General features: G+C 37.5%; 4 protein-coding genes across 4 annotated transcripts; 2 read left to right on the top strand and 2 right to left on the bottom strand.

Moving 5' to 3' along the window:
- Positions 1 to 1,707: 1,707 nt before the first annotated feature.
- LOC128742878 (Bardet-Biedl syndrome 2 protein homolog) lies at positions 1,708 to 15,308 on the bottom strand. Its single transcript, XM_053839368.1, has 11 exons — positions 15,183 to 15,308; positions 14,931 to 15,114; positions 14,755 to 14,874; positions 14,545 to 14,654; positions 14,076 to 14,481; positions 13,463 to 14,014; positions 5,258 to 5,358; positions 4,920 to 5,132; positions 4,382 to 4,545; positions 4,112 to 4,260; positions 1,708 to 2,862 (listed from the first exon to the last, which is right to left on the bottom strand). The coding sequence occupies exons 1-11, from the start codon at positions 15,306 to 15,308 to the stop codon at positions 2,762 to 2,764; spliced, it is 2,226 nt and encodes a 741-aa protein (XP_053695343.1). The 3' UTR covers positions 1,708 to 2,761.
- A 2,358-nt stretch (positions 15,309 to 17,666) lies between these two features.
- On the top strand, positions 17,667 to 19,154 carry LOC128740492 (protein maelstrom homolog). Its single transcript, XM_053836035.1, has one exon. The coding sequence runs from the start codon at positions 17,667 to 17,669 to the stop codon at positions 19,152 to 19,154; it is 1,488 nt and encodes a 495-aa protein (XP_053692010.1).
- A 183-nt stretch (positions 19,155 to 19,337) lies between these two features.
- LOC128743210 (CDK-activating kinase assembly factor MAT1) lies at positions 19,338 to 20,549 on the bottom strand. Its single transcript, XM_053839739.1, has 2 exons — positions 19,562 to 20,549; positions 19,338 to 19,497 (listed from the first exon to the last, which is right to left on the bottom strand). Exons 1-2 carry the CDS (start codon positions 20,401 to 20,403, stop codon positions 19,398 to 19,400), a joined length of 942 nt encoding a protein of 313 aa, XP_053695714.1. The 5' UTR covers positions 20,404 to 20,549; the 3' UTR covers positions 19,338 to 19,397.
- Positions 20,550 to 22,960: 2,411 nt separating this feature from the next.
- Positions 22,961 to 25,247, top strand: LOC128742055 (inactive selenide, water dikinase-like protein). The gene is made up of 2 exons (XM_053838247.1): positions 22,961 to 23,734; positions 24,084 to 25,247. Exons 1-2 carry the CDS (start codon positions 23,222 to 23,224, stop codon positions 24,765 to 24,767), a joined length of 1,197 nt encoding a protein of 398 aa, XP_053694222.1. The 5' UTR covers positions 22,961 to 23,221; the 3' UTR covers positions 24,768 to 25,247.
- The last annotated feature ends 1,097 nt before the right edge of the window (positions 25,248 to 26,344 follow it).

The following is a 26,344-nucleotide window of genomic DNA, read 5'->3' as shown; positions in this document are numbered from 1 at the left end:
GCTCTTTTAAGGGCCACCAACAAATTAAATGAAAGTTAAATAAAATTCTTGGTAATCTGCACTTTGCATTTATAATTGCAAATTGACTTTCTTGTAAAAATGTTTACTTTATCGTACCTAAAACGCTAAATATATACTACTTTTGTGGCGTTCTTTTCAAACTACTGTGTAAAGTGTCGTTAATATAAAACATTAACGACAACTTCAAACTACTAGCTACAACACTGTAAAATTCCCTAAAACAATTTTTGCTGTTGCTGATACATCAAAGATATATTTTTAGCTGAAAGAAAATTCAATTTTTTCTTCAATTATTACTTGATGTTGGAGGCCACCAAGGCTGATTGATGGATGATATTCACATTTATCTTGAAACATCTACTAGGAGCTCGAATGACATAATTCTGTGCCTTCCGGGACGGCATTTTGACTAGATCACTCACAATAAACGAACGAAGATCTGAACCTCACGAGCGGTTTCCGTAGCGGTTCCTGACATAGAGGAATACTTCATCGAGTAAAACATGTATTCAATATGTACAATGCAATACAATGTTAACATAGGCCTACGTCACCCTTTCGTACAACCCTTAGGGCTGTATACCTTGTAGTTTTTGCTGTAACTTCTCAACAAGATCAGATATCTAAAAATCCTTTTGGAATTTCCTTTCTGAAGGTACAAAATAAATTTCGATTTTTCCGATTTTCCAGAGTAGGGTCTACCCTTAACAAAGAATTTTAATTTTTACCGTAATGGATTGAATGGATGATTCGGTGATTACATGCATAGCAGTTCCGATTAACTCTTTCCTCCCCGGGGTAGTGCTTCATTGTTTTCGCTTCCTGATAAGAGATATTTCAAGCTTAAGAATTCTTTTCAATTTCAATTTCTTTTCGTTTAATCGATCGTCTGCTAGTTCAATACAAATGATATTTAATTTCACGCCTTAATCATGATTTCATTCAAGAATCCTGTACTTATTGTCAACAAATACTTATGTTATTTCACTTTAAATACAATTTTTTTGATACAGGCTGTCATCGAATCATCAAATAAAACCAAGTTTAAACTATTAGATTGTTTACTATAAAATACAGTTTAGTCTATCAACAAATCTGTTTTAATCAAACTAATCCTAGCAAAAGTATATTTATTGCACTCTGTAGTACCTAAACCTTAATAAAAGGATTGATCAAAATAATAAACAATAAGTTGATACTTCTTTAATCACTATTATCACACAGAAGTCAAATCAAAGGAGGTCTGCGTAAACCATATTAACTTCAATTAAAATAAATAAATATCTAACTAACTCAGTACATTCAACATTGTTTAAATAGATTTTTTTTTCTTTTTTCTAACGACGTATAGCAGTCGGCTTTACTTTTCTGTTGGGGAAGAATAAATGCTTAATGCAAGAAATGTAGATTCAGGCAAACTGAAAATTCTTGATGTTAGGCCAAAAATATAGACTTAGCGAAGGTGAGAGTCGAACTCACAGCTCCCAATCTCTAGTTGAGCGTGTTGTTTAACCAATTACACCACTAAACCGTCTATACTCTGTGGTCTTATATAAAGGTTTTGTTATGACGCAGAATGGAGTGCAGTTTACTCTGGTGGTGCGTATTAAAAAATGATTTGCAATACTAAAAATATTTGTTTTTTATTTTTCTTTATTTGAAATTGACGTATAACGTCCTATATCAATCGATGGGAAATTAACTAATAATGAAAACTCCATTTAATACAAATAAATTCTATTTGTAATGACTACCCAGAACCAGACCAGAAAAACCAACCGTTTATTAGCATATCATGTTATAGCTGTTGTAAATTTGCATGAAATTCTTTTTGTAATTAGCATTGTCAGCACTATAAGAGGGTTAGCAGTAAAGTAGCCGTATATTTTGTCAAAGTAATTTTTACGTAGCATTTAAGGTGACTTGAATGCTTATTGACATACATTTGAATAATTGCACTGGAAATACTTATTAGTTATCTGGGAAAAGTTTCTTTGTTGAGCTTCTTAGTAAAATATATTTACAAAACCTTGTCAGCGTAATACACAAAGCATGGAATTAATAGATTGCTGCCATCGTCAAAAATGAGTCAATATCAATAATATCAAAGTCAATAATATCAATATCAATAATATTAGTAGATCAAAGATCAGTATTTATTTACATAAAAGTTTTGTTTTAAGTTTACCGATACCATTATTGGATCCCATATAACAAATCATAGGAATCAAAAAACGAATTCTGTCACACTAAGAAATAAGCTAGACGGATTTGTGTAAACCTTAGTCACCGAAAATTACAAACCAAACCTTCTTCTGTGAATTTGTTTTCTGAGTCTCAATATACAATGCAAATTCTTTTACAGAGTGTTTCTAACAGCAAAATATTGAACTATCACTAGCATTACTGGGTATATACAGATCCCGGGAGCCGATAATCCATGCAAGCTATGGGAGGAAATTGAAAAAAGTGTAGGATGAAACGATTTAACGCTCACGTCTGTACATTACATCCAATCAATACAACTAAAAGAAGGTACTGTCGTACCCGGTAATCAACAACAACAATTAGAATAACAGTAATAACTAAGCGTGCGCCACATTTAAACTTACTTCCGGACGGACTACGATGGCTGACCGCCTCCGCACAGATGACTCAGTGACTTCATCGGTTGTTAGTCTCCGTCTCTAGACGCAAACAATTCAACTGCTTTTTTCCATTTTCATTCCGGCGGCGGCGCCTATGTTTCACCCAGTTCAATGATTCTCAGGACGGCCTCGATGTTGTTAGCTTTTAATGCATCTTTGAACTTAGTAATGATTGAAGCGGCGTAGGTTCCGACTGAAAGTCGAATTAAAAGTGATGGATCAACAGTATTTACACGAGGTTAATAAATATGATAGTAGGATATATTTGAGAAGATTAAAACAAGATTGATTTTCTTTTTATAATTTCATCAAGTAGGTCAACCTCTAGTAGTGCAGAATTTTGAACTAAAGGAGATCCAACATTTGGTGATAATAAACTATTTTTTATAATATTATCGAAATGAAAAAGAGGAACTACATATATAATGACACTTAGGTTGCTCTATGCGAAACTATGCCATGTGAATAAAAAGCGCATACAGCCGTTGAATTGCGTAAAAATAATATTAAAAATATATAGGGTAGTTGATCCAATAGTTGTGGTAGTACCAATAGTTGCGCCACTATTCATTATTAATGCATATTTTCGTCACCGTAGCATTTTAGATAAAACCATTACATTCATTATATAAAATAGGCTTTTAGAAGTATTGGTAGTTAGACTACATCATTTAAAATTAAAGCATTATTTGCTAAAATGCCAATTTTCCAAAATCTAACGCGCAGTTGGAGCGCACAACTATAGGCGCTCATCTATAGTTTTGCTACGATGTTTTTTCACTTAGCAACCTAGCAATGTATATGGAATAACACAATTACAGGAACATCAAACTTAATTAAGGAAACATTAGCGCAACTGTTGGTACAATATAATTGAATCGGAAAATTCATTTTTTCTTTATAAAGCTTCTCGTACAACGAAAGCAATTGTCTTGCCTTGTGACAAATACCTTGTATTTGATAAATTTATATCCCACAAGCATTAATTGAAGCATATAGCTCAATAAACAAGCAAAATGAAGTTATGTTGTGCTTAGTGGCGCAACTAATGGATCATCTACCCTATAAAAAGAAAAATAGAAAATAAGAAAAGATTTTTGGAATGGAAACAAAATCAAATCAACCAAGTTTCGTATTCTACTAAGACGCTCCAAAAAACTTCAGAAAATCAAATCAACTAATTGCTTGTTTTGAAAAATCGTAAAAAGACCGTGAATACCTACATCCAAAGTAATATTAAGAACACGGAATCGTATTGATCTAAATTACACCAGTATAAAATCATAATTTCAAAAATTGAACCGAAAATAGAAGACGCACCAATACGAGCGAACAAAACCATAACTATCAGACGTACAACCTGAAGGTGCAAAGTGCTTAATGTAGCGTACAACTTTTGTGTACACAGTTTGAATTGAGAAATTAGCAAGGTACCTACGAACCTCTCAGCTTCGATGCGCTATACAGTATGTTATGGATACGTTTCAGTGCCAGTTGTACCTCGCCTGTGTTGACCAAGCGTATCTTGTAGTTTTTCACGAGATCTTCGTTGGTGTTCATCATCTCGTTGTGATATTTGATAACATGATCACTTTGGGAGGTAGCATCGTGAAAAAATTCTTTTATTAGATTGATCAGAAAACACGAGTGTTCGTTCTCGATTCGTTCATCAGTCTTTTTATTTCAGCGGATCATTCAGTAGCAAAACTTACCCATTATAGTATCGAGCATCCTCTGCTCGTATGAGATGGCTTTTAACTTGATTTATGTTGTCAATAATTTCAGAATTTATCTGTTTCTCAGTCTCTTGCAAGCCTTGCAACTTACTGAACAGATCTCTGATTTCTGAGTAAACCGACGGAAAATAAGCGCTAGCCTGCAAAAGGAAGAAGCATTATAAAGTACGCCTTTGCAGTATATAGGTAATAGGATGACCGATTTTGCATGGGTCAATATATTAGTTGTACTTTATTTAGTGAAGCGATTTAGTGAAGTTATGATTTTTTCTATGACATGTAAAATGAACATATCAAATATTATTAATTAAAGTTGTATATGAAAACTGAAAACATAATTTTTGACATGATCCAGTTTTGCGAGAAATTACAGTTCGGTTTAGCTAGAAATTTTTCATAAAAATTACAAACAGTTTCTTTCTCAAAAAAATCGGAAATGTCCATTTCCACTGTCACTGTCACCCTAATGGGGGTATGCAACAAGTATCGGTTTCTCTGCTCCGTACTTACTTACATTCATATTTTCAATATTCATAAACTGCACCAAAGACTGAATGAGGTCACCGGCCAGTCCAATGTCTTCGGTGTAAAAACGGGTTTTGCCGTCATTGTTGAAATGGAGGCATACGTTTTTGCCGGTGCGCAGACTGATTAAGTTCAGCTTTAGCTCCGTTGCATCAGAGTCCGATGATGTCATATATTCAATGTCCGACGGGAGCAAGAAGTTCTGCGTGCCACGAAGAAAAAATAGATATATAGATCATCATCAACTGGCTAACGCCAACGCTCGCTGGCTATGCACGATTTACAGAAACTACCATTTGCGACAGTCAGTGATATAAAAAAACTTACCTGATTAATCCATATGCAAATCCGCTTCAACCGTTCGGTGATACGGAATTCAACGAAGCTCTCGCCGGGAGTTTTCTCACTTGAGAGGCCATTGATGTAGGCTGTAAACCAAGAGTATGGATAGCAAAAACAAACGACACGTTTTAGTGTGAATGTTGCAAAGAAACGTGATATTCATGTAAATTTTGTTTGGTTGATCGAAATTGGTAAAGCATCTGGTAAGCACGTTGGAAAACAATGCTATTTGCAGCTAAAACTTCTGTCATATATGTACCATCAATTGTTTGTTAGTAAGGCAGCTTATAATCGATACAACCGCAATTATCATCTTCCCGATACAAATTAGCCGCCTGGTTAGTGGGTCGTGACTGTTGCAGAGCATGAACTAGATAAGTCACGTACCGTTCACCTTTCTAATTAATAGGTGTAAAGCTGTGATTAACACACAACCAAATCGGGTTTAATGACTCTCATGTTATCGGTTGAACGGATATAGATTACTGATTTCTGTACGATACATTGATGTCTTCCATTTTTATTAAAATTAAGTCGCATGAATAATAACAGAACATTTCATCATTGCAAAACTTATAACACTTGTACCAGGCAATGTAATAGACAATTAAATAATTATTTAAATTTTCAAAACCTTTACAGAATTTATGGATGTTACGGAGGATTATTTAAGACATAACTTTGTGTGTCAACTATTAAAAAACATCTCGGATTTTTTTTATTGAACTGCACTTAATCGCATGATTTCATCTCAAAGTAGGTAATCTGCAAGTAAACTAGTTTATTCAAGTATTTTAATGATTTTATGTACTTTTATCACTGGCGTTCCGAAATTGGGGCACACTGGGGCACGTGCTCCACCTTCTCTTTAATATTTAATAGAAAACCAAATAATTTTCCAAACCCAGAAGTCCGCAGCTTTTAATTTTTTTTTGCAATAACTAAATTAATTGCGTAAAAAGTTGCAAGTTCGATGTCAAGTTCAGTTATAAATTAAATTTAAAGCTTACCCGGTCAACATTGTTACATAACATTAACCAGGTTGTTACGTAACTGTGTTATGATGTGACGTTGAAGTTACGTAACCTGAGAGTAACATGATGGTTGAAATTTCCCACTTTTTTACATAACATTGTTACATTACAATGTAACATTGCGATAATGTTTATGTAACATTGCAATAACATTAAAGCAATGTAACGTTACGCTACATTATTGCCATTGTTATGTAACAATCCTATTATTTCTGTTATGTAACAATATAAATGTTTTTGTAACGTCACAAAAAATACTTAACTGTGACACCTAAGTAATACTTCCCACCAGAATGTATGTACAGCCTAGAAAATACTATGCGAATTGACTAACTGCTAGCAAGTGCACTTAAAAGCTGATCATAAACTCACGCAGTTTACGATTAGCTTGCAAGCGCATTTACTAGCAGCTACATAGTCAATTCACCTAGTATTTTCGAGACTTTACATATATTCAGGCCTCCGTCACCAATCTTTGTTCTTTAAATAATCGACAAATAAAAAGGGCATTAGATTCCAAATCATTTATTGCGGAGTTTCCACCTATTTAGAGTCCCACGCGAAAATTATTAGCGTGGTTATTTTCTGCGTTTACCACAGATATTTGCAATTTAGCAATTTAAACCATCAGTTGGTCGTTATTGCCTCTGCACTGCACCCCTCCTTGCTTGACAAGTATAGTTTCAGTGTATTTAACAGGTACAGGATAATTATTATTAAAAAACGTATTTGCGTAGGACTCGTAAAATTGCTGCAAGGTACAATATTATTCGATTCCTTTTAATTCATGTAGGGTAGATGCTCGAGTAGTTGTGGTAGTACCTATAGTGGTGGAAACTTTAAATATTCCGTTATTTTTGCAGATTTTGGTACAGTTTGAGAAGTATCGATATACCAGTACCAGTTTCATTTGGTAAGTATCAAACGTCACACGCAGTGCCTTGTAAGTCGCAAGAGCCTGCATAGTGTCGTCGTCCCGCCAGTAAAAACAAAGTTAGATTAAACTTCTCGGTCGGTGGTTCAACAGCAGACGAACGAAGAGGCACAGTTTGTGTCTAAAATAACCCATCCCATGTCGCTAGCTTAATAAGGGGGGTTTGCAGTCTCCTTTTGTCCAGCACCTCTGTGGTGAACACACGGTATTCAACACTGAAAGTAACACAATGTTGCTGTTATGTAACACAGAAGCAACATTGTAATGTAACAAAGTTATCAAAATTTGACGTAACATTTAAATAAAAAAATGGTAGCATTGTTACGTTAAAATGTTACCTGTAGGTTATGTAACAATAACATTAAGTTTGTTACATTACAACTTTTATCAACATTTGACGTAATATTTAAATAAAAAAATGGTAGCTTTGTTACGTTAAAATGTTACCTGTAGGTTATGTAACAATAACATTAAGTTTGTTACATTACAAACTTAATGTTCTTGTAACATAACCTACAGGTATCATTTTAACGTAACAATGCTACCATTTTTTTATTTAAATATTACGTCAAATGTTGATAAAAGTTGTAATGTAACAAACTTAATGTTCTTGTAACATAACCTACAGGTAACATTTTAACGTAACAATGCTACCATTTTTTCATTTAAATATTACGTCAAATGTTGATAAAAGTTGTAATGTAACAAACTTAATGTTATTGTTACATAACCTACAGGTAACATTTTAACGTAACAATGCTACCATTTTTTTATTTAAATGTTACGTCAAATTTTGATAACTTTGTTACATTACAATGTTGCTTCTGTGTTACATAACAGCAACATTGTGTTACATTCAGTGTTGACCGGGTAGTTGCAAGCCTAATTTAAGCTTGAATTCAAGTCCAAATTTAATTCTAATTTCATAATTCCAATATCAACACTGATTTCGAGTCCAAAAAAAAGTTTCTTCCATGAAAAATAACAACCGTAACACAATGGGAGAGAAAACGAGACGTACAGGGACAAAAAAGTGAAAAAGAAGAAAACAGGAGAAGAAACGTAAAACGAGGCAAAAAGAGGATGGAGACTGATCGATAAAGAGGAAAAACGATAAAGAGAACTACACACATAAAAAAGAGCACCGAATTCGGTGAAATATTGCCGATATCTCAACAGCCGACCATTCGGGAAATTTTTTCATGTTACCAAACGGTACTTAAGATCCGTAAACGTCGACATGCACCAAGGAAACTTTTACCGAACGTGCGGCTGTTGAGATTTCGGTAAATTTTATCGAGTTTTTCAAGTGTGTAGGAAAATGAAAAAGAAAATGAAATCAATATGGACAAAAAAGGGAACAAAAAAAATAAAAAATTGAAGCCAGACGGGATAAAATGAATAACAGAACGTGAAATCAAAAATGGAGGAAAAGCAAGATAAAAAGAAGAAGAACAGAACAAACGAATACGAAAAAAAGAGCTAACAAGACAGAAAACAAAAAGAGACTGGGTCTGAAAGTGGAAAAAAGACCAAAAAGTGGAACAGAAATAAGAAAAAAAGAACTGAAAATGTCGAAAAAGGGAACAGGAAAACAAGAGATAGAAGAAAAAGCGTGCAGAAAAAAGAAAAAAAAAGAAAGAGAAAAAAAGAGAAACGAAACAAATAGAGAGAAGAGGAACAGAAAATAAAAAAACGTGACAAAATGTAACAGATGGAAAGAAAAAGAGGGAGACAAGAAAGGGAAAATGGTACCGAAAACAAGGAAAATCAAAAAGGAAAAGATCAATAACGAGGTAAAAATGAAAACCGATAAAGGAAATCAGGAAAACGGGAAAAACGTACCAAGATGGAAAATGGGCATGATATGAGAAAATGGGACAGAAAAAACAAAAGAAAAACAGGAAAACGCACCAAAGAAAAAAGGTAGAGAAACTGTAGCAGAAAGGAAAAAGGGAGTCAAAAACAGAATAAACGTGATAAAAAGAAGAAAAACGGGGCATCCAAAAGAGGAAAACCAGACAGATGATAAGGAAAAGATTAGAAAAAGACAATCGAATAAAAGAAAAAAGACGGAAAACGCCAAAGAAAATGCCAAAAAATAAGTGGTAAACTAGTAAAAATAGAAATAGAAAAATAGAAAATAGAGAAAAAGAAAAATGAGAGAAAGAAGAAAAACAAGGAAAAGTATGAAAAGTGAGAGCAAAAATCAAACAAAATCGGTATAGAAAAGAAGAAAAAACAGAACAAAAAGTGGAAAAAGCGGAAGAAGAACTAAAAACCAGATAAACATATAGAAGATTAAGACTAAATATGTCAATTTTAATTTCAAGTAAAACTTCATGTCTAATTTCGTGACCATGCTCAAATTCAAGTTTAATTTAATGTCCAATGTCGAGTTCAATTTCAAGTCCAATTGCATGTCCGATTTTGCCCAATTTATATTTAATTTTAATTCTAATTTTAAGTCAAATTTAAACTTTGATTTCAAGTCCAATTTCTTACTTGCTTACTTATTCAGCCGGGAGCCGGGGTGGCTCTTGCTGTATCAAGAATTCCTCTCCATTGTACTCGGTTCTGGGCCACTCGTCGCCAATTCGTTGCGCGTCTCGACACACGCAAGTCGGCTTCAACCTGGTCGAGCCATCTAGCACGTTGAACCTCTCTATTCCTGGTGCCGGTGGGGTTCTTAAAGAGAACGGATTTCACTACACAATCGTCCGGCATCCTTGGGACGTGGCCGGCCCTCCGTAGTCTCCCAACTTTCGCCAGGTGTACGATGAGAATCTTTCCAAGCAGTGCCTGTAGCTCGTGATTCATACGTCTGCGCCACTCTCCGCTTTCCGTCTGTACTCCGCCAAAAATAGTCCGCAACACCTTTCGTTCAAAAACGGCAAGTGCACGTATGTCTTCCGTAAGTAAAGTTACTGTCTCAAGTCCGTAGAGGACTACCGGTCTGATTAGCGTTTTGTATCGTCAGCTTTGTGTGGCGGCGTATGCTCCTTGATCGAAACGTCTTACGAAGGGGAAAGTAGGCTCGGTTTCCAGCCTGTATGCGTCGTTGGATCTCCTTACTCGTATTATTGTCGACGGTGACCAGAGATCCCAAATATATGAACTCATCAACCACTTCCAGTTCATCGCCGTCAATAGTACCTGTCCGTGGGAGGCAAACGTTACTTTCTCGGGAGCTTTGGTTTTCAACGCATTAATTTGTCTGAAGTTTTTGGAGCAATAATTTGTAACCCTATCCCCCCAGCCTTCGTTTTTAGTCTGGCGTAGATTGCCTCCGTCGTCTCACGGTTTCTGGTAAAGATGTCGAGGTCGTCTGCAAAGGCTAGGAGTTGGCTACTCTTGCTGAAGATCGTTCCTCTCGTTTCGATGCCCGCTCGCCGGATCACACCTTCAATAGCGATATTGAATAACATACAGGACAGTCCATCCCCATGCCGTAACCTTCTGCGCGATTCGAAAAGACTTGAGAGTGTCAATATTTAGTGAACGGGACATAACACTAATAGTTCTTACAAACGGATAGTTTACCTTTTAAACCTACCGGTTTCGGGAAATATGTTTCCCATCAACGGGGTGATGTCCAACTGATCCTTGAGAGTGTCAACTTGAGAGTGTCCCCGAAACGCGCACGTAGCACATCACCCGTTCCACAGTAGCTTTGATCAGCCGCGTCAGTTTGTCCGGAAAACCGTACTCGTGCATTGTCTGCCATAGCTGTTCGCGTTCAACGGTATCGTATGCTGCTCTGAAATCCACGAAAATATGATGCGTGGGCACGTTGTACTCTCGACATTTCTGAAGGATTTGTCGGAGAGTATAAATTTGGTCCATAGTAGCACGGGTCCCCATAAAGCCCGCCAGATACTGCCCTACGAATTCTCTTGCTATTGAAGATAGACGACGCAACAAAATCTTGGAGAGCACCTTCAAGGCGGCGTTGACCAGCGTAATGCCGCAGTAGTTACAGCAGTCTAGCTGGTCGCCCTTTTTGTAGATGGACAGACTCGCCTTCCATCCACTCCTCCGGTAGTTTCTCTTCTTCCCAAATCCTTGAGATCAGCCAGTGACGTACCGTTGCTAGCGGTTCTTGGCCATTTTTGTAGAGCTCTGCCGGGAGTCGGTCCTTTCCAGCGGCTCTATTATTCTTCACCAGACCGATTTCTCGTCGGATCTCTTCGAGATCGGGAGCAGGTACGCTGTTGCCATTTGTAGGTACTCCGAGGTTAACTTCCATTGCGTCTCCTGCTGCTATATCGCCGTTGAGGTGTTCATCGAAGAACTGCTTCCACCTGTCGACCACCTCGCGCTCGTTTGTGATTAGATCCCCTCCCTCGTCTCTACACATGTCAGGATTTGGTGTGTGGGCCTTGCGAGTTTGGTTAACCTTCTCGTAAAACTTGCAGGTATCATTAGCCCGGAATAGTTGTTCAAACTCTTCACGATCTCTGTCCTCCTTTTGGCGCTTTTTCCTCCTCAGGATTCCTCGTTCGTCGATACTTGGCCAAATTCTCTTTCTTGGATATGCTCAGATAGTTTTCTCAAGCTCTTTTTTCCTCTCTATCGCTCTTGGCATTCCCCGTCAAACCAATAATTTCGTGCACTTGAGGTTCTGTCTGTCGGGATGTTCCTTATAGAATCGAAAACTACTGAACCAATCGGAGTGAAAATTTGCATGTAGAGGTTTTTGGAGCCAGGAAAGGTTCTTATGATGGTTAGAGACCCCTGCCCCTACTAAGAGGGGGGGGGGGTTCCCATACAAATGAAACACAAATTTCTGCATAACTCGAGTGCTAATCAAGCAAATGGAACAAAATTTGGCATGAGGCTGTTTTTGGAAACAAGATTTTTTTCTATGGTGAATTGAGACCCCTCTCCTCTTCAAGAGGGGGGGCTTCCATACAAATGAAATACCAATTTCCTCATAACTAATCAAGCAAATGGAACCATATTTGACATGTGAAGGTTTTTGGAAGCAAGAAGTTTTTCTATGGTGAATTAGGAGGGAGGGGGGCTCCTATACAAATGATATACAAATTTCCTTATAATTCAAGAACTAATCAATCAAATGGAACTATATTTGGAATGAGGGTGTTTTTGGAGGGAAGAATTTTTTCTATGATGAATTAGGACCCCTTACCTTTTTAAGAGGGGAGGGCTTCCACACAAATGAAATACAAATTTCCTCATAATTCGAGAACGAATCAATCAAATGGAACCATATTTGGCATGTGGGTGTGTTTGGAGGCAAGAATTTTTACTATGATGAATTAGGACCCCTTAACTTTTTAGAAGGGCTCCCATGCAAAAGAAATACCAATTTTCTCATAACTCTAGAACTAATCAATCCAATGGAACTAAATTTAGCAGGGTTAGGGGGTTTTGGAGGCAGAAATTTTTTTGAGACCCCTCACCAAAAAGGAACCAAAAAGGAAAAGGACTGTCATACAAATAAAACAGAAATTTTTGCGGAACTCAAAAACTAATTGAACTCGAGAAATTTTAGACTCTTTTATAAAACATTAGTCATTAACAAGACCACCAGAAACTATCAATAGTAACATTAGATGATTCATGGTGAGACGGACACAGGCCGCGAGTATTGCCGGCGATCTGCCGTCGGAAGCGTCGGTCACTGCGGGAGGGCAGCCCCCCGCAGAGATCACCTCTATCTAGATTTATTTATTTTCCTAGATCTACTGACATCTATTACTTTCCTTCAATTGGGTCACTCTTGCGAAATGGTACTTTCTACGAAAAGATTTTCCATGAAATAGTACATCCCGCGTAATGTTTTTCGCAAAATGGTATTCTGTGAAACTCTATATTCCGCGTTATGGTCAACCGAGAATTGGTGTTCCGCAAAATGGTACTCGGTGAAATGGTTTGTAATTATGGCGAATATTTAAATGCTATCCGCTTTATTTTATCAGGCTAAGCAATGGTGGGAGTTGTTTTCTATTTTACTGTGGGGAAAATTTGTATATTAAAACACCCATGAACTCCTCAGAAACTTGCAAAACTCGAGATTGTGACAAAGGTCATCCGAGATTCACGATTTATGTACAATACAGTTTAATTTGTGGCAATACGAAGTTTGTCGGGTCAGCTAGTAAATAATAAATAATAAATAATACTCAGTTGAATCATAAAATACTTCGTTCATAACATAGCAAGATTTTTGTTTATGTAGTATGAAAGATGACTTACCAATGCTTTTCGGTGAACCAGTTAGACTATGCGGTATAGTGTACATGGCAAACTTAGGCAACTGACGTGTTAACTCGAACACATGAAACTGCACACTTGTGGGATAGCCAACGAAAGCCTTTATATGAATGTCCTGTGCATTGTCTTTCACAGTTTTTAGAGGAATCAAAATCCTTGAAACGTCTTTGGTAAGGTGTGCAATCAATGTTTCTTCCTTGAATAGTTGATCAGCAAAAATTAACACCGCTCGTATGGTAGTGGCGTTGTTGGTAGAAACGGTAATGTCTATGTTCATGTCCGAGCTATCGTAGCTTGTTGAAATACCTATCTGTAGCCGTGTGTTGGATGGTATTACTCCCACGTCGTCTGGTACACTTTGTACTAACTGTGAGTCGTTGCTACTAAGGATTTCCTTGTTGAATTTTATATTGTTCTCATAGTGTTTCAATTCAAGCAACAATTTTTGCTTCTGCGAGAGAAGACCGTTCATTTCTTCGTCAGCCAAGTTATGAAGATTCAAAAGATTTACGGTTGGAGTTGTATAACCTCGAACTGAAAAAATAAAAGTAGTCTAGCATAACTTGTCCTTCTATATTACACAAAGAGAAACAACTTTCGCCATCTGCTGTAACGATCACCAAATCAAGAACGCCGATTCCTCGGTAATCATTGCACGCAATCCCGCACACAAAATCATTCAGCTTCATCTTAATTAGTACATCTCCAGTCCGACAGTCTCGTACATCGATTTTGCCACTTTTCCAACTGACAATAATTTGCTTATTTTCACATCCCAATATGTCGTACATTACCATAGCAGTGACCCTGGTTTTCGATTTGATTCTCCACAATCGAACGCTCTCGTCGAAAACACCAATCGTTCCATTCTTGACGCTATACATAAACTGGTTCTGGTTGATCATCATAAGATTTTGCACCTCGTTGCCCTCGGTAAATTCATGCAACAGTGTGTCCTTCTTGTAGATTTTTATGCAACCGTCATCCGTGCCTACAATAAGCTAGTGAACCAACCAGTTCCTGTGAACTGTTAACAAGTGAAGTTGTGCGCCGCATAAACCTACCTCATTTTGACCGTCCTTGTTCACGTCCATTAAAAGCAAGCAATTTACTCCTCCGGCAGTTATCAGCCAAAGAATTTCATTACCGTGTGAATCGAACCCTTTGATCACGGCTTGAATATCAAGAAACAAAAAAGTTTTTGTAGTGAAAAAAGAGGAAAATAATAAGTTAAATTTAAATGATAAAATGCATAATCTTATTGTCTTACGTACCATTTCCTCCTACGATTAATGTATATCCAGAGAAATAAGAAAATGACCCTATCAAAACCGTCCGAACACCTTCGTGGAAATCTCTTTGAAACAAATTGTAATTTTCATCGACATGATAAACTGAAATTTATTACAATTCATTTACCGATGCATATATTATTTCACAGCGAGCTTACCTAGGAAGTGCGAAGCACTGCCAATTACGAGTACATCGCGCTCGTCGTCCTTTTTCAACTTTCCCGCTATCAATGCTCGAATGGAAAAATTCATATTAAGCATTGCTATGTCATTCTTAATTTCCGATACCGATAGTTTTGAATTTTGCAGCCCATAGCGTTTATGTGGTGTGTGTATGAGTATCTTGGACATAGAGGAAAATGCCATTGCCATAAACTATTCATTCGTCCACAGTAAATACAAGAACTTACCTTATCCGCGTTGGTCACCACCGTAAGACAGGAATGTATACCATCGTATTTTCCACAAGTTACTAGCTTCTCGAATACCTTATAGTTAAGCGAGAAGGAAAAAACAGGCTTTATTGTGATGTCCATAGTAGGAATCTATGAAACCAAACCAAGCCAGACAGCAGCGTATCGAAATGCCACTGCTGATAGAATTGCAATGGATTTTATGTTGTTTTGGCCAATCAATGTGTTTGCGATATGATTCGCGCCATGGAAACAGCTCCTGACGGTGTCTATACAGATCATGCGTGAAGACAGAGAATATACTTGAGAACGTTTATTTAGTTCTTTAAAAGTCAAGTATTGTAAAATTGTATGTATTTTCTTAGAACTGGATGTAGCTACTCATAGTTAAAATTTATTATCGGGTAAAATTTGATAAGAGAATCAATTTTAACTATTTTTTGTACAAATTAAGTCTTAAATATGGCAAGAGAAAATGTATGATAACGTATATGATATGATTAGGCTAAATTTGACAGAATTGTAAAACAAAAAATAAGCAAAGTATATTAGTTACGAAACATATAAGAGATGAGTTGAAATTCAAATGACTTTAAGTATTGCTAATTGCAAGGAAAATTTTATCATCCAAAGTGCGCAATCGTTCATAAAACTGCTATTTTGGCTTAAATCGTTTCGGTCTCTTCGGCGCACTTATTGCTTGGAATGAAACGAAAAAGTGCGCCGAAGACACCGAAACGATTTAATGCTGGATCGCAGTTTTATGAGCGATTTCGCACTTTGGATGGTACAATTTTCCTTGCAATCAGCAATATTAATAAAACGAAAATAATTTTTTACCACAAAAAACAGAGGTAACGCAGATTTTATTTGTTTATTAGTTATTATACGGAAAATTAGGGTCTGTTTACTTTATCTCGGTTTGTTCTCAGTCTATTTACAATTACTTTTTATACCATATTCGTTTTAATTCCCTTGTGAATGGAATTAATGCTGCTTGGATATTTCAAATTTGTATTTAGATTTTGTTTACATTTTACCTTAGTTGCAACCAACTTTTTTTTAATTTGTTACTGAAAATTCAGTTTTGATTATATGATATTTTGTTCAAATTTATTCCCTTTGAATTTTATAAATATTACGTTTGCAGTTTGTTAGTGATACACTAGAATCTCTTTTTACGTCCACTCATGTTACGTGATTTCGTTTTACGTCCGAAATTTGAATTGACGTCCTTTCGTTTAACGTCCAAAATTTGAATGAACGTCCTGTCGTTTACGTCCAAAATTTGAATTCTCGTCGTCGTCAAAAATCATTAGGAGATATGTCTTTTCTTTTTACGTCCAAAATTCGAAATGACATCCTCTTTTTTACGTCCAAAATTTGAATTACCATTCTCTCTTGTTACATTCAAAACTTGAATTAACGTCCTCTCGGTTTACAACCAAAATTTGAATTAACGTTCTCTCGTATTACGTCCAAAGTTTGAATTATCGTTCTTTTTTTACGATCAATTTTGTCACGTTCCCCAATAGTGGACGTAAACTTTACACTTACTTTAAGCAAAACTACATCCGATCCGTGGCTTCTGTGTATTATCAATTTCCCACCCTTTCGTACGCGAAGTGAGCAGCGCATTTTGTTACCAAAGAAACGGGCAATATTAGGGTAAAGTGGCGCAGAATGCACCGCTTAAGCACCTTTCGCGTGCCTAATGGCGGCTAGTGGGTACAGTTGCCGACAATGTTTATTTGCTTTTGGGAATTCCGCTCACGTATGCTTGAAAGTTCTACAATAACAATTAAGGCTGGAAATATCAACTTGACGTGAATAAAGTTGCCAAAGGCACATATATGCCATCGACCTTTTCGCGTGCGTAATGGCGGCTAGTGGGCACAACTTTCAAAAAACGTTAGCATGGCTTTGATAACTTTATTCACGTCAAGTTGATATTTCCAGCCTTGATTGTTGTTGTAGAACTTTCAAGCGTACGTGAGCGGGGTTCCCGAAAGCAAATAAACGTTGTCGAAAAGTGTACTAGCCGCCATTAAGCACGCGAAAAGGTGGATTTGCGAGATATTTATATATGTGACTGTGAGATACTATGGTTATTGTTTCAGTGTTTGCCAAGTGTTTGCATTCCGAGCAGTTTTCGTTCGGTTTTCGAAGAGCTCAGCCTCAGAGTATATTTTTTAAAATCTGGCATCCATGTCGGCAGCCGAATTCGAGAAATAAAAGCGCTTTCGCTTTTGCCTTTTGTGTTTGTCATTTCTAATGTGAAATACGGTTTTAAAATCGTAAATTTTATCGAAACAAGAGTTTTTCGTCAATTTGCAAGTTGGTAAGTACCGTACGATTATTTCTCTTCTTATACCGTAATAATCAAAAACCATATTCACAAGTTAAAATATCACATGAATTGGTTCGTATCTATTTACAAATAGATGCTCACAGAAAGGTTTTATGCTTTTAATTTCAGAAATGCCTCCGAAAAAAAATGCAACAGCCAAAGGGCCGTTCTTCTTTTTTATGCTGGAGTTTAGAAAAAAAGAGGAAGCAGCCGGGTACCGTTTTACTGGCGGTATGCCAGAAGTCACCGAACGTGCTGGACCACTCTGGGAGAAGCTCGCTCCGTATGAACGGGAACCCTATAATATCATGGCAAAAAAATACAGAGCACATCCGAAGGACTTGCTCGGAGAACGTTACACTTCGCAGGGCATTGCGTTTTCACAGGTTGAGACAGAAGCTCAAAAACAACGAGAACATCAACAGAAAATTCAACAACTTATCATGACCATGATACACAGTGCCGTTAAGAGTAACAAGCTGGAAGAGCTAGAAGTGTTTATGATTTCCTGTAATTATTTCTGCGCTACTTCGACAAATGATTACATTCCGGCAGAACTGGCTATGGTTAAATACAGTTTGGCAGACGGCATCAAGGATCGTATACATATTTTGATTAATCCTCAAGAGTTGCCACTTGGATTGGCTCATGACGCAGAATTGCATACCGCCGAAACTCATCAACTTCCGTTACCACCTGACGCCGTCGGGGAAACAGATTTCGAAGAAATTTTGAAAGCGATATTTAAATTTACTGGCACGTCGTTTACCAAAAAACAGCTTCCACGGCTGTTTACATACAACAAAGACTTGGCCATGGTGACCAACATTTTAGTTGGTATCTTAGAAGCTACTGGAGTTGATAATCTCGAACCTCAAATTTGTCCACTGGTGGACTATTTTTACTATTTGAAACAGGCAACCGAAAGTTATGGTTTGGATATATGCACATTTCCATCGGTCCATATGGCTAAAGCTTTGTTGGAAAAAGATGTATACGCGTATACTATAGGTATTGGGTGTGAGGTACACGAAGGACTCGGTAATTCGATTCATTGCTCGCTGTCGAAATGCGTTCGTTGGGCATTCACAATATCAGATAGTTGCTGTTTGGATCTAGGACTCGACATGGAACCGGGTAAGCATCTACCCAGAAACATGACTTTGCCAACTGAGATAACCGAAACGGTTTCCTGTGTTTCATCGCGCTTTAACAAAACTATTTTGCCATCCAACAAAACTCGGGATGGTGCCAGCCGCCGTCCACGCAGTTCGGAACGCCAAAGTATTGATCAAGCGAACACAACGATTTACAGCAGCCGAGTTGCTGCCGACGAAATAAACTGCCACGATTTCCCGACCCTTCAGGAATCTCTCAATACAACCAACCCATTCTATAAGTTTATCGAGGGTCAAAAACCTGGTAAGTCCAATGCAAACAATACGAATGCATTATCGAAACCGAATCCCTGGTCTCGGGAATTGAAATTGAACGAAGTTCGTGTTCCGCTGGAAACACATATTCCGGTAATCGGCCGGGGCCGAGGAACGCTGGTTAATTTAGTTGCCGGACGCGGTACTAAAATTAACCAAATTAATTTCGGAAAACTTAAAAATTAGTATAATTGCTAAACTGATCAGAATTATCATTGTTCAACGAACTAGTTTTGAAATTTCCTCGATATGTTTGATACGCGAATCAATAACTAGTGCGTAAAATGCTATTTTAATACGAAAAAAGGACACCCGAAATACATCGAATGTAATGTAAAAATAAAAAGTGATAAATATAAGTTGGTTTATTACATACATAGCTTAACATACTTAACAAAAATTAAAAGAATTTTGCCCTAATACAAATTATCAACAACCGTGGTATAGTCCAACCAAAGCTTCTTGAATTGCTTTTAAGCAAGAAATACTAGTGTTGAAACCACCTGCTTGCTCGGAGATTGTTTCTTGTCTGAAATCAAACGAAAAATTACTCTTCACTTTGTTGTACGTCATTATAATTGCTTCTAGCTTACCTTATATGCTTAACATAACCATTGTTTTGAATCTCCTCCAAAGTGGGTTGCATTGGGCCCTCCTTGGGAAATATTTGTGGTTCGTAAGCATAGCATGGCCCTTCCTCGGTTTTGGGCACCGGAAGAAAGCCATGTTGAGACTGAAATTTGATACCGGTTGAGAAGTGTGTTTGCTTGGGTGCCGGAGGAGCCATCGGTTTCGGGATGGTAATCTGCTGCTGTTTTTCCGCCCTCTGAGCGAATTTATCCACAATGGCACTGGCATCCTCATAGCTGGCCATTAAAGAATCGATAAGATCTTCCTTATTTTTAGCCTTTTGCTTGCGCAGTTCAACTTCTATCATCGCTAGTTCTTTTTTGCGTTGCTCAGTTTGCTCTTTCTCTAGTTCAATCAGCTGCTCTAGTTCTAGTTCGTCTTTGCTAAGTTTGGATTTATTCTTCAGTATTATATCACGATTTTCCTTTTTGTACTGCTCTATCCGTTTATTGGTGTTGATAATATCGATGTTGTTACATAGATTGAAAATGATCTCTTCGATCATCTCCAGATAGTCATTATACTCGGCTAGGGTGTTGAAATCATCCTCCTTCTTGTTGAAGTCTTTCAAAATTCGTTTGCGAATTTGGACCTCTTTGTCCACCGTCGAATCCTCAAATAATTGCACACGAAAATTACTGCGACGTAGTGCAACATTACATTCAGGACAGGAGCCGGATCCTTTGAGAAACAGCAGTTCGACACAACTTTCACATAAAGTGTGTCCACACACGTTTACCATAAGCTTCAGCGATGGATTTCTGTACTTCGTAGTTTTACATCTGGGACAACCTTGATCATCCATTATTTTGCAAATTTCTTATATTTTTACTACAGCTAGAAAAATAAGCTTCTTTCAATATCTTTATTTTGATAACAATGTTCGCGGCTTTCCGGGCTATCTTTGTAAACTTGTAAACGTAAACAACCAAGTATGCACTAGGCTTTAGTTTAGTGAAAAGGGTAACGCAAAAGGAAAAGAAACACACAGAACTTCCGCTTTCCGAAATAAAGAATATTCTGGCAAAAGATGGGCGAATGGTTGTAGACCAATGTACGCAGACGTCAGTGCGTTCTTTGCTTGGTGATAAAAGATAGTGATTAAAACAAACCACACAAAAAATTCAAACTAGAAGTGAGGTTACGCGCCGTGCAATGATCTTTGGATATATTTTGCTATGATGCGGCTGTGGATTACAAATTTTAATCGTAAATTTGACCCAAAATGTACTTGCAAGCAGAGAAAAATGATTGAAGTTTTTGGAGCGTCTTAGGGTACCGCCAGAGTGCAAGCGACATGCGACGCGACGCGACATTTGTTGCAGTAGTTATACGCGCAGCTCTTTTTCGCCCGAAGCAGGACTGTGCATTTAGCAACATGAGAGCGAAGTCGTGTCGCGTTTACTCTGTACGGGACCTTAGTAGAATACGAAACCTAAAACTAAATAAAAAGAAGAAAAGATCCAATTTAATTCTACTATGTATACTTTATTCACGACAGATACGTATTTCGCCTACGACTTGCAGGAAGCCTGCACGTCGTAGGCGAAATACGTATCGGTCGTGAATAAAATATACATAGTAGAATTAACCCATTATGACCCAGCGTATGATATATCATACCTCGTCTTCACAACCTGTTTACTGCTGAATTTCAATAGTTAGCATTGTTAATATATCACTACAAGAGAGATAAGACATCAATCTGATGTGTGTGTGATATAATTTGTCAGTTTTTGTCATTTCATCTGTATTTTCAACAGTGCAAAGTTGTGACAAATGGCGGAAAAAAAGTTGAAAAAATGGCGAAAAAAATTTTGTCTCCAAAACGCATGAAAAAGTCTACATTTAGTGACGAAACATTACCTGACATGTAAATTAGTATTTATATGTAAAGTCTATCACAAAATTCGGTAAGAAATCTGTAAAAAACTTTGTAATTTGTCTGTTTGAAACTGAGCCTATAAAATATTTAACCTGCGATATTTTGGCCCTGAAAGCATTCCAAATGACGATTTTGCGTTTCCCGACACATTCGAGCCATAATATAATAGATTACAGAGTTTCACTTCATTTGGTCCAAATTTAGGTATACCCGGGTCATAATGGGTTAAATAAATTGGATAAGTTTTCTTCTTTTTATTTAATTTTAGAGAAAAATGTGAAACTCACATTAAAGTTCGGTAAAGTTGTAAGGAAGTGACACTCAAAATAATTTTCACGTTGAAACCATAAGAAAAGTTAATGTTATGTGAATGTTGTCGAATAACATGCAAATATAACGTTTATTGCAATAACACATATTCGCAGTAGGTCAGGTAAGACAGTAGAACATGATTGGTTAATAACCCAGGTAACCAATAAGCATTAGTATAAGCAGCTAATCAATCGTTTATTAGCATCCCCGGCGTTTTATACTGCAGGTTGCTGTTTATCAGCCTTTTGACTGCATAACTGTTGTAAATTTGCATCCACAATTCTATTTAAATTCTTCTTGTCGGTAACTAGCTGCAAATAAGCATTGTCAGCACTATAAGAGGCCTAGCAGCCAAGTAGCCGCCTATTTTGCCAAAATAGCATTTAAGTAGCATTTGAGGCAACTTAAATGCCTATTGGCTTGCATTTAAATTGCATTGGAAATGCTTATTGGTAACCCGGGAAGTAACACCAGCAATATTTTAATCTGTTCCGGATATTTACTTTTAGATAACTTGATAGTCATATACACTCAAAATATTCTGCATATAACTAATGGTAAATTTCCATATGAAATTCCAGATGATTTTCATGTGCCACATATAAGCACAATCCGCCTAGAAATACACATAAAAATTATACGGATATGAATTGTATGTGCAATTATACACATAAAAAATATATTAATTATAACTGTTTGGCATATAAAGTTCATTAACTGGGCACATTGCAAAAATCTATGTGTGGGACACATAGAAACTATACGAAAAGTTTTCTCAGTGTACTTGGTCACATTTTCATATTTCAATGAACTTTATCAGTTTGTCTAAAGACCATCTTTTGCTGTACCGAACACCAACCGTCATTTTTAGCTACAAAATATTACCTGCAAAAGCAGAAGAAAAAACGCTTTCTATTTATTCCTCCGTTTTCCTCATAACTTGTACATTTTAATTGATTACTTTCGCTCCTTTTTGCTGTAGCGTGTAGAATAGTCTTGTTGCGAAATTCTACACCCAGTGTTTGAGCGGGGAGAGACCAGCACCGACGCGTCAGCATCTACAGTGTGAGCGCGCCCTTAGCAGCCGGCAGAAATTTCTAGATTTGCTCTTCCAGTGCGGCTGTCGCAGCGCAGGGTAGCCAAACTTTCGATTTTCCCCTCAGCGAACAGACACGCGCTAGAGCTTGGACATAACAGACGCTACGGTCGCCCGCTCGTTCGCTCGCTCCGTTTAGACGCAGGCATAAAAAAAGAATTTTTCTGATTCAGAGCAGCCATCTTGGCCAAGATAAATTTTGTGTGTGCTACAGTGCGCCCAAAGTGAAAAATCTAGCGCTTCGATTTTCTTTCCGTAAAAGAAAATTCATAAACGTTTGTCGATTTAAGTGTATTATTGTTGAAGTGTAAAAAAGTATTACGAAAAGCCATGGGTGATTATCATCACGATTCACTCGGTGCGGGCCAGCTAGAGTTGGGTGGTAATCCGGGCCTGGTGTTGCGGCGTGCTTTCGATCCGACAGCCCACGACTTGGAGGCTTCTTTCCGGCTGACTAGATTTGCCGATCTGAAAGGTCGCGGCTGTAAAGTTCCGAAAGATGTGCTGGAGAAATTGGTCTCGTCTCTGCAGCAGGACTACACCCAGGACCCGGAAGCGCAGTACTTGTCGATGTCATCTCCACGCATAGGTATTGGATTAGATTGTTCGGTTATTCCGCTTCGTCATGGTGGTCTCTGTATGGTGCAAACGACGGACTTTTTCTATCCGATCGTGGACGATCCGTACATGATGGGCAAGATTGCCTGTGCCAATGTTTTGAGCGATCTGTATGCCATGGGAGTTACTGAGTGCGATAATATGCTAATGCTGCTGGCGGTCAGCACCAAGATGACTGAGAAGGAACGCGATGTTGTCATACCGCTTATCATGAGAGGATTTAAGGTAAGCTACGTAATTTTTTTTTTTTTTGATAGTTTTTCGTTATCATTGGAATGAGAAGAATTAGCATAAACCAAACTGCTTCTCTACCTGACAGCATATATGTAGGTAACTAAAATTAAATGGTCTGTTCTCAGTTTTATTTTTACGCATGTTTCGCTTGTTAGAATCGACCAACAATTTTCATCAACTACCAAACGATTTGTAAATGCTATGGTTTATAAAGTTCTTATTATCAATTTCAAATTCCTACAACAAAGATTGCATACCTAATGATTGTTTATAATGTTTAAAGGTAAACATTTACTATTGTGCATAACTAATCCCGTCTTACTTTTGTTTATTTTCACAGGACTCTGCGTTGGAAGCTGGCACTTCCGTCACCGGAGGCCAAAGTGTGGTCAATCCATGGTGCACAATCGGAGGAGTGGCCACGACCATTTGCCAGCAAAATGAATTTATCGTGCCAGACAATGCGGTCGTCGGAGATGTGCTGGTGCTAACCAAAGCCCTTGGCACTCAAGTGGCAGTTAACGCACATCAATGGCTCGATCAATCGGAACGCTGGAATCGGATCAAGTTGGTTGTTTCGGAGGAAGATGTCCGTAAGGCATATCATCGAGCAATGGATTCAATGTCCAGGTTAAATCGCATTGCCGCCCGTCTAATGCACAAATATAACGCCCATGGATCAACTGATGTCACAGGATTTGGACTTCTTGGCCACGCTCAGACATTGGCGTCACATCAAAAGAATGAGGTTTCTTTTGTGATTCACAATTTGCCGGTAATTGCTAAAATGGCTGCAGTTGCCAAAGCGTGTGGAAACATGTTCCAGCTACTGCAAGGCCATTCTGCCGAAACCTCCGGTGGATTACTGATCTGTTTGCCTCGCGAACAAGCTGCTGCTTACTGCAAGGATATTGAAAAGCAAGAAGGATGTCAGGCTTGGATTATTGGCATTGTTGAGAAGGGCAATCGCACCGCTCGTATCATCGACAAACCACGAGTTATCGAAGTACCGGCGAAAGAATAAGCAGTCACATTCTTAACTTTTTTTTTATCAATAAGCTGATAAGCATTTCTAATCTGATCATTTCAAAAGGTACGACACATTTCCAAAAAATGCGATCTATCACTAATATTTTTCATAAATAGAAGAAGTTCGATGAGAGATTCTTTCTTGTAATCTAGCACAGGAAGATTGCTAACCCGTTCTGCTGCTGGCATGGTAATGAGAAAACGGATGTGTTATAAATACTAGATATAAGAAGTTTTACTAATTTCCCATTCTATATTTCAACTCAGTTCACGCATCGATATTGAGTTGATTAGATTTTACTGTACGAAGAAAAACAAGACCGGAATGAAACAATGCGGGATAAGACATTTTTCGTTTTATGAAAAAGCTTTCAAATTTATGCAAGATACAGTTAAGATATTCACACAAAATTATAGAAGATGAGAATAAACTCAATAAATCGAAGAAAGTGTTTTTAATGAAAGTTAATGACAACAGTAGCAAGGTATAAAGTTGAAACTACTTCAGTTGACCTGCTATCCCCAGTCAAACTAATAGAAAGATGTCCGATAGTAACGGTAGAACAAATGATGGATTAACTGAATACATGAATTACTAGGATGTCTAACAGTTCCCCTCAACCGTGAATTCCCTTAACTCCCAATAGCCGTCTTGCTTCTTTTAGATTTGGTTTTAGATAGAAAACAGCTTTCATCAGGACATCTGCAGTTGGCAGTCCAGTTTCAACGTCGAGTAGCCCGATGGATTTCGTCTAAACTTGTTCGTTAACAAAATGAAGCGCAAATTTATAGGCTGCGTTCATGCAGAGTAACCAACATCCTTGTTCGCTAGCAGGGCTTGTTCGTTCACTTTGACTCAATTTTGATTCATTTGACAGTACCGTCTCAGCCGAGCAAAATTTGACAAAGTTGTGTATGGAACATTTGTAGAACTCGTTATCATCTTCAATTTTGCTGAATAAAGTTTTGCTGTATCTGTAGTAGTTACGATGCTATATTGCTAGTACGTCATTAGTAACTAAATGAGCATTTATTTAGTCACTAATAAGGTACTAACATTGTATCACCGTAATTACAAAAGATACAGTAAAACTTTATTCAGCAAAATTGTAGATAATGACTGGTTCTACAAATGTCCCATATATAACTTTGTCAAATTTTACTCGACTGAGACGGTACTGTCAAATGAATCAACATTGAGTCAAAGTGAACGAACAAGCCCTGTTCGCTAGGCAAATGGTACTGCTGTTATTATGTAATACAGTGCTGTAGTAATTATAGGTTTTGGAAAGCTCGACCTTGAATGATCTTCACCATAAAACTGCTTGCGTCGCAGCTGAAATTTCACGCTAACGTTCCTCCAGCATATACAAATGCATATCCAGTTACAGACCGAATGCTGATTTCAGTATCGTTTCCCCAGTCGTTTATACGTTTGACAGCTGTCTACTGAGACGCCCCAAGGCTGCTAAAGGAACTTACAGCACTGACAGCATACGATGTGTCTGGCCCAGTCGCTTGTGCGAGAAACTACAAGCTTCCGCAAGTATACTTTCTCCATTTCTTTAGCTT

This window comes from Sabethes cyaneus, chromosome 3, assembly GCF_943734655.1.
Source record: "Sabethes cyaneus chromosome 3, idSabCyanKW18_F2, whole genome shotgun sequence".
NCBI classification, from domain to species: domain Eukaryota; kingdom Metazoa; phylum Arthropoda; class Insecta; order Diptera; family Culicidae; genus Sabethes; species Sabethes cyaneus.
Note: the sequence above shows the minus strand (reverse complement) of the source record. Positions and strands in the feature narration are given on the sequence as shown.

Coding starts and splice junctions, on each gene's coding strand:
- LOC128742878 (XM_053839368.1), bottom strand. CDS start 15,308: ATGGACATCACAATAAAGCCTGTTTTTTCCTTCTCGCTTAACTATAAG. Junction 15,115..15,182: donor TGGTGACCAACGCGGATAAG/GTAAGTTCTTGT, acceptor TCTATGTCCAAG/ATACTCATACACACACCACA. Junction 2,863..4,111: donor TAGCGCATCGAAGCTGAGAG/GTTCGTAGGTAC, acceptor TTCGACTTTCAG/TCGGAACCTACGCCGCTTCA.
- LOC128740492 (XM_053836035.1), top strand. CDS start 17,667: ATGCCTCCGAAAAAAAATGCAACAGCCAAAGGGCCGTTCTTCTTTTTT.
- LOC128743210 (XM_053839739.1), bottom strand. CDS start 20,403: ATGGATGATCAAGGTTGTCCCAGATGTAAAACTACGAAGTACAGAAAT. Junction 19,498..19,561: donor GGTTATGTTAAGCATATAAG/GTAAGCTAGAAG, acceptor GTTTGATTTCAG/ACAAGAAACAATCTCCGAGC.
- LOC128742055 (XM_053838247.1), top strand. CDS start 23,222: ATGGGTGATTATCATCACGATTCACTCGGTGCGGGCCAGCTAGAGTTG. Junction 23,735..24,083: donor TTATCATGAGAGGATTTAAG/GTAAGCTACGTA, acceptor TTATTTTCACAG/GACTCTGCGTTGGAAGCTGG.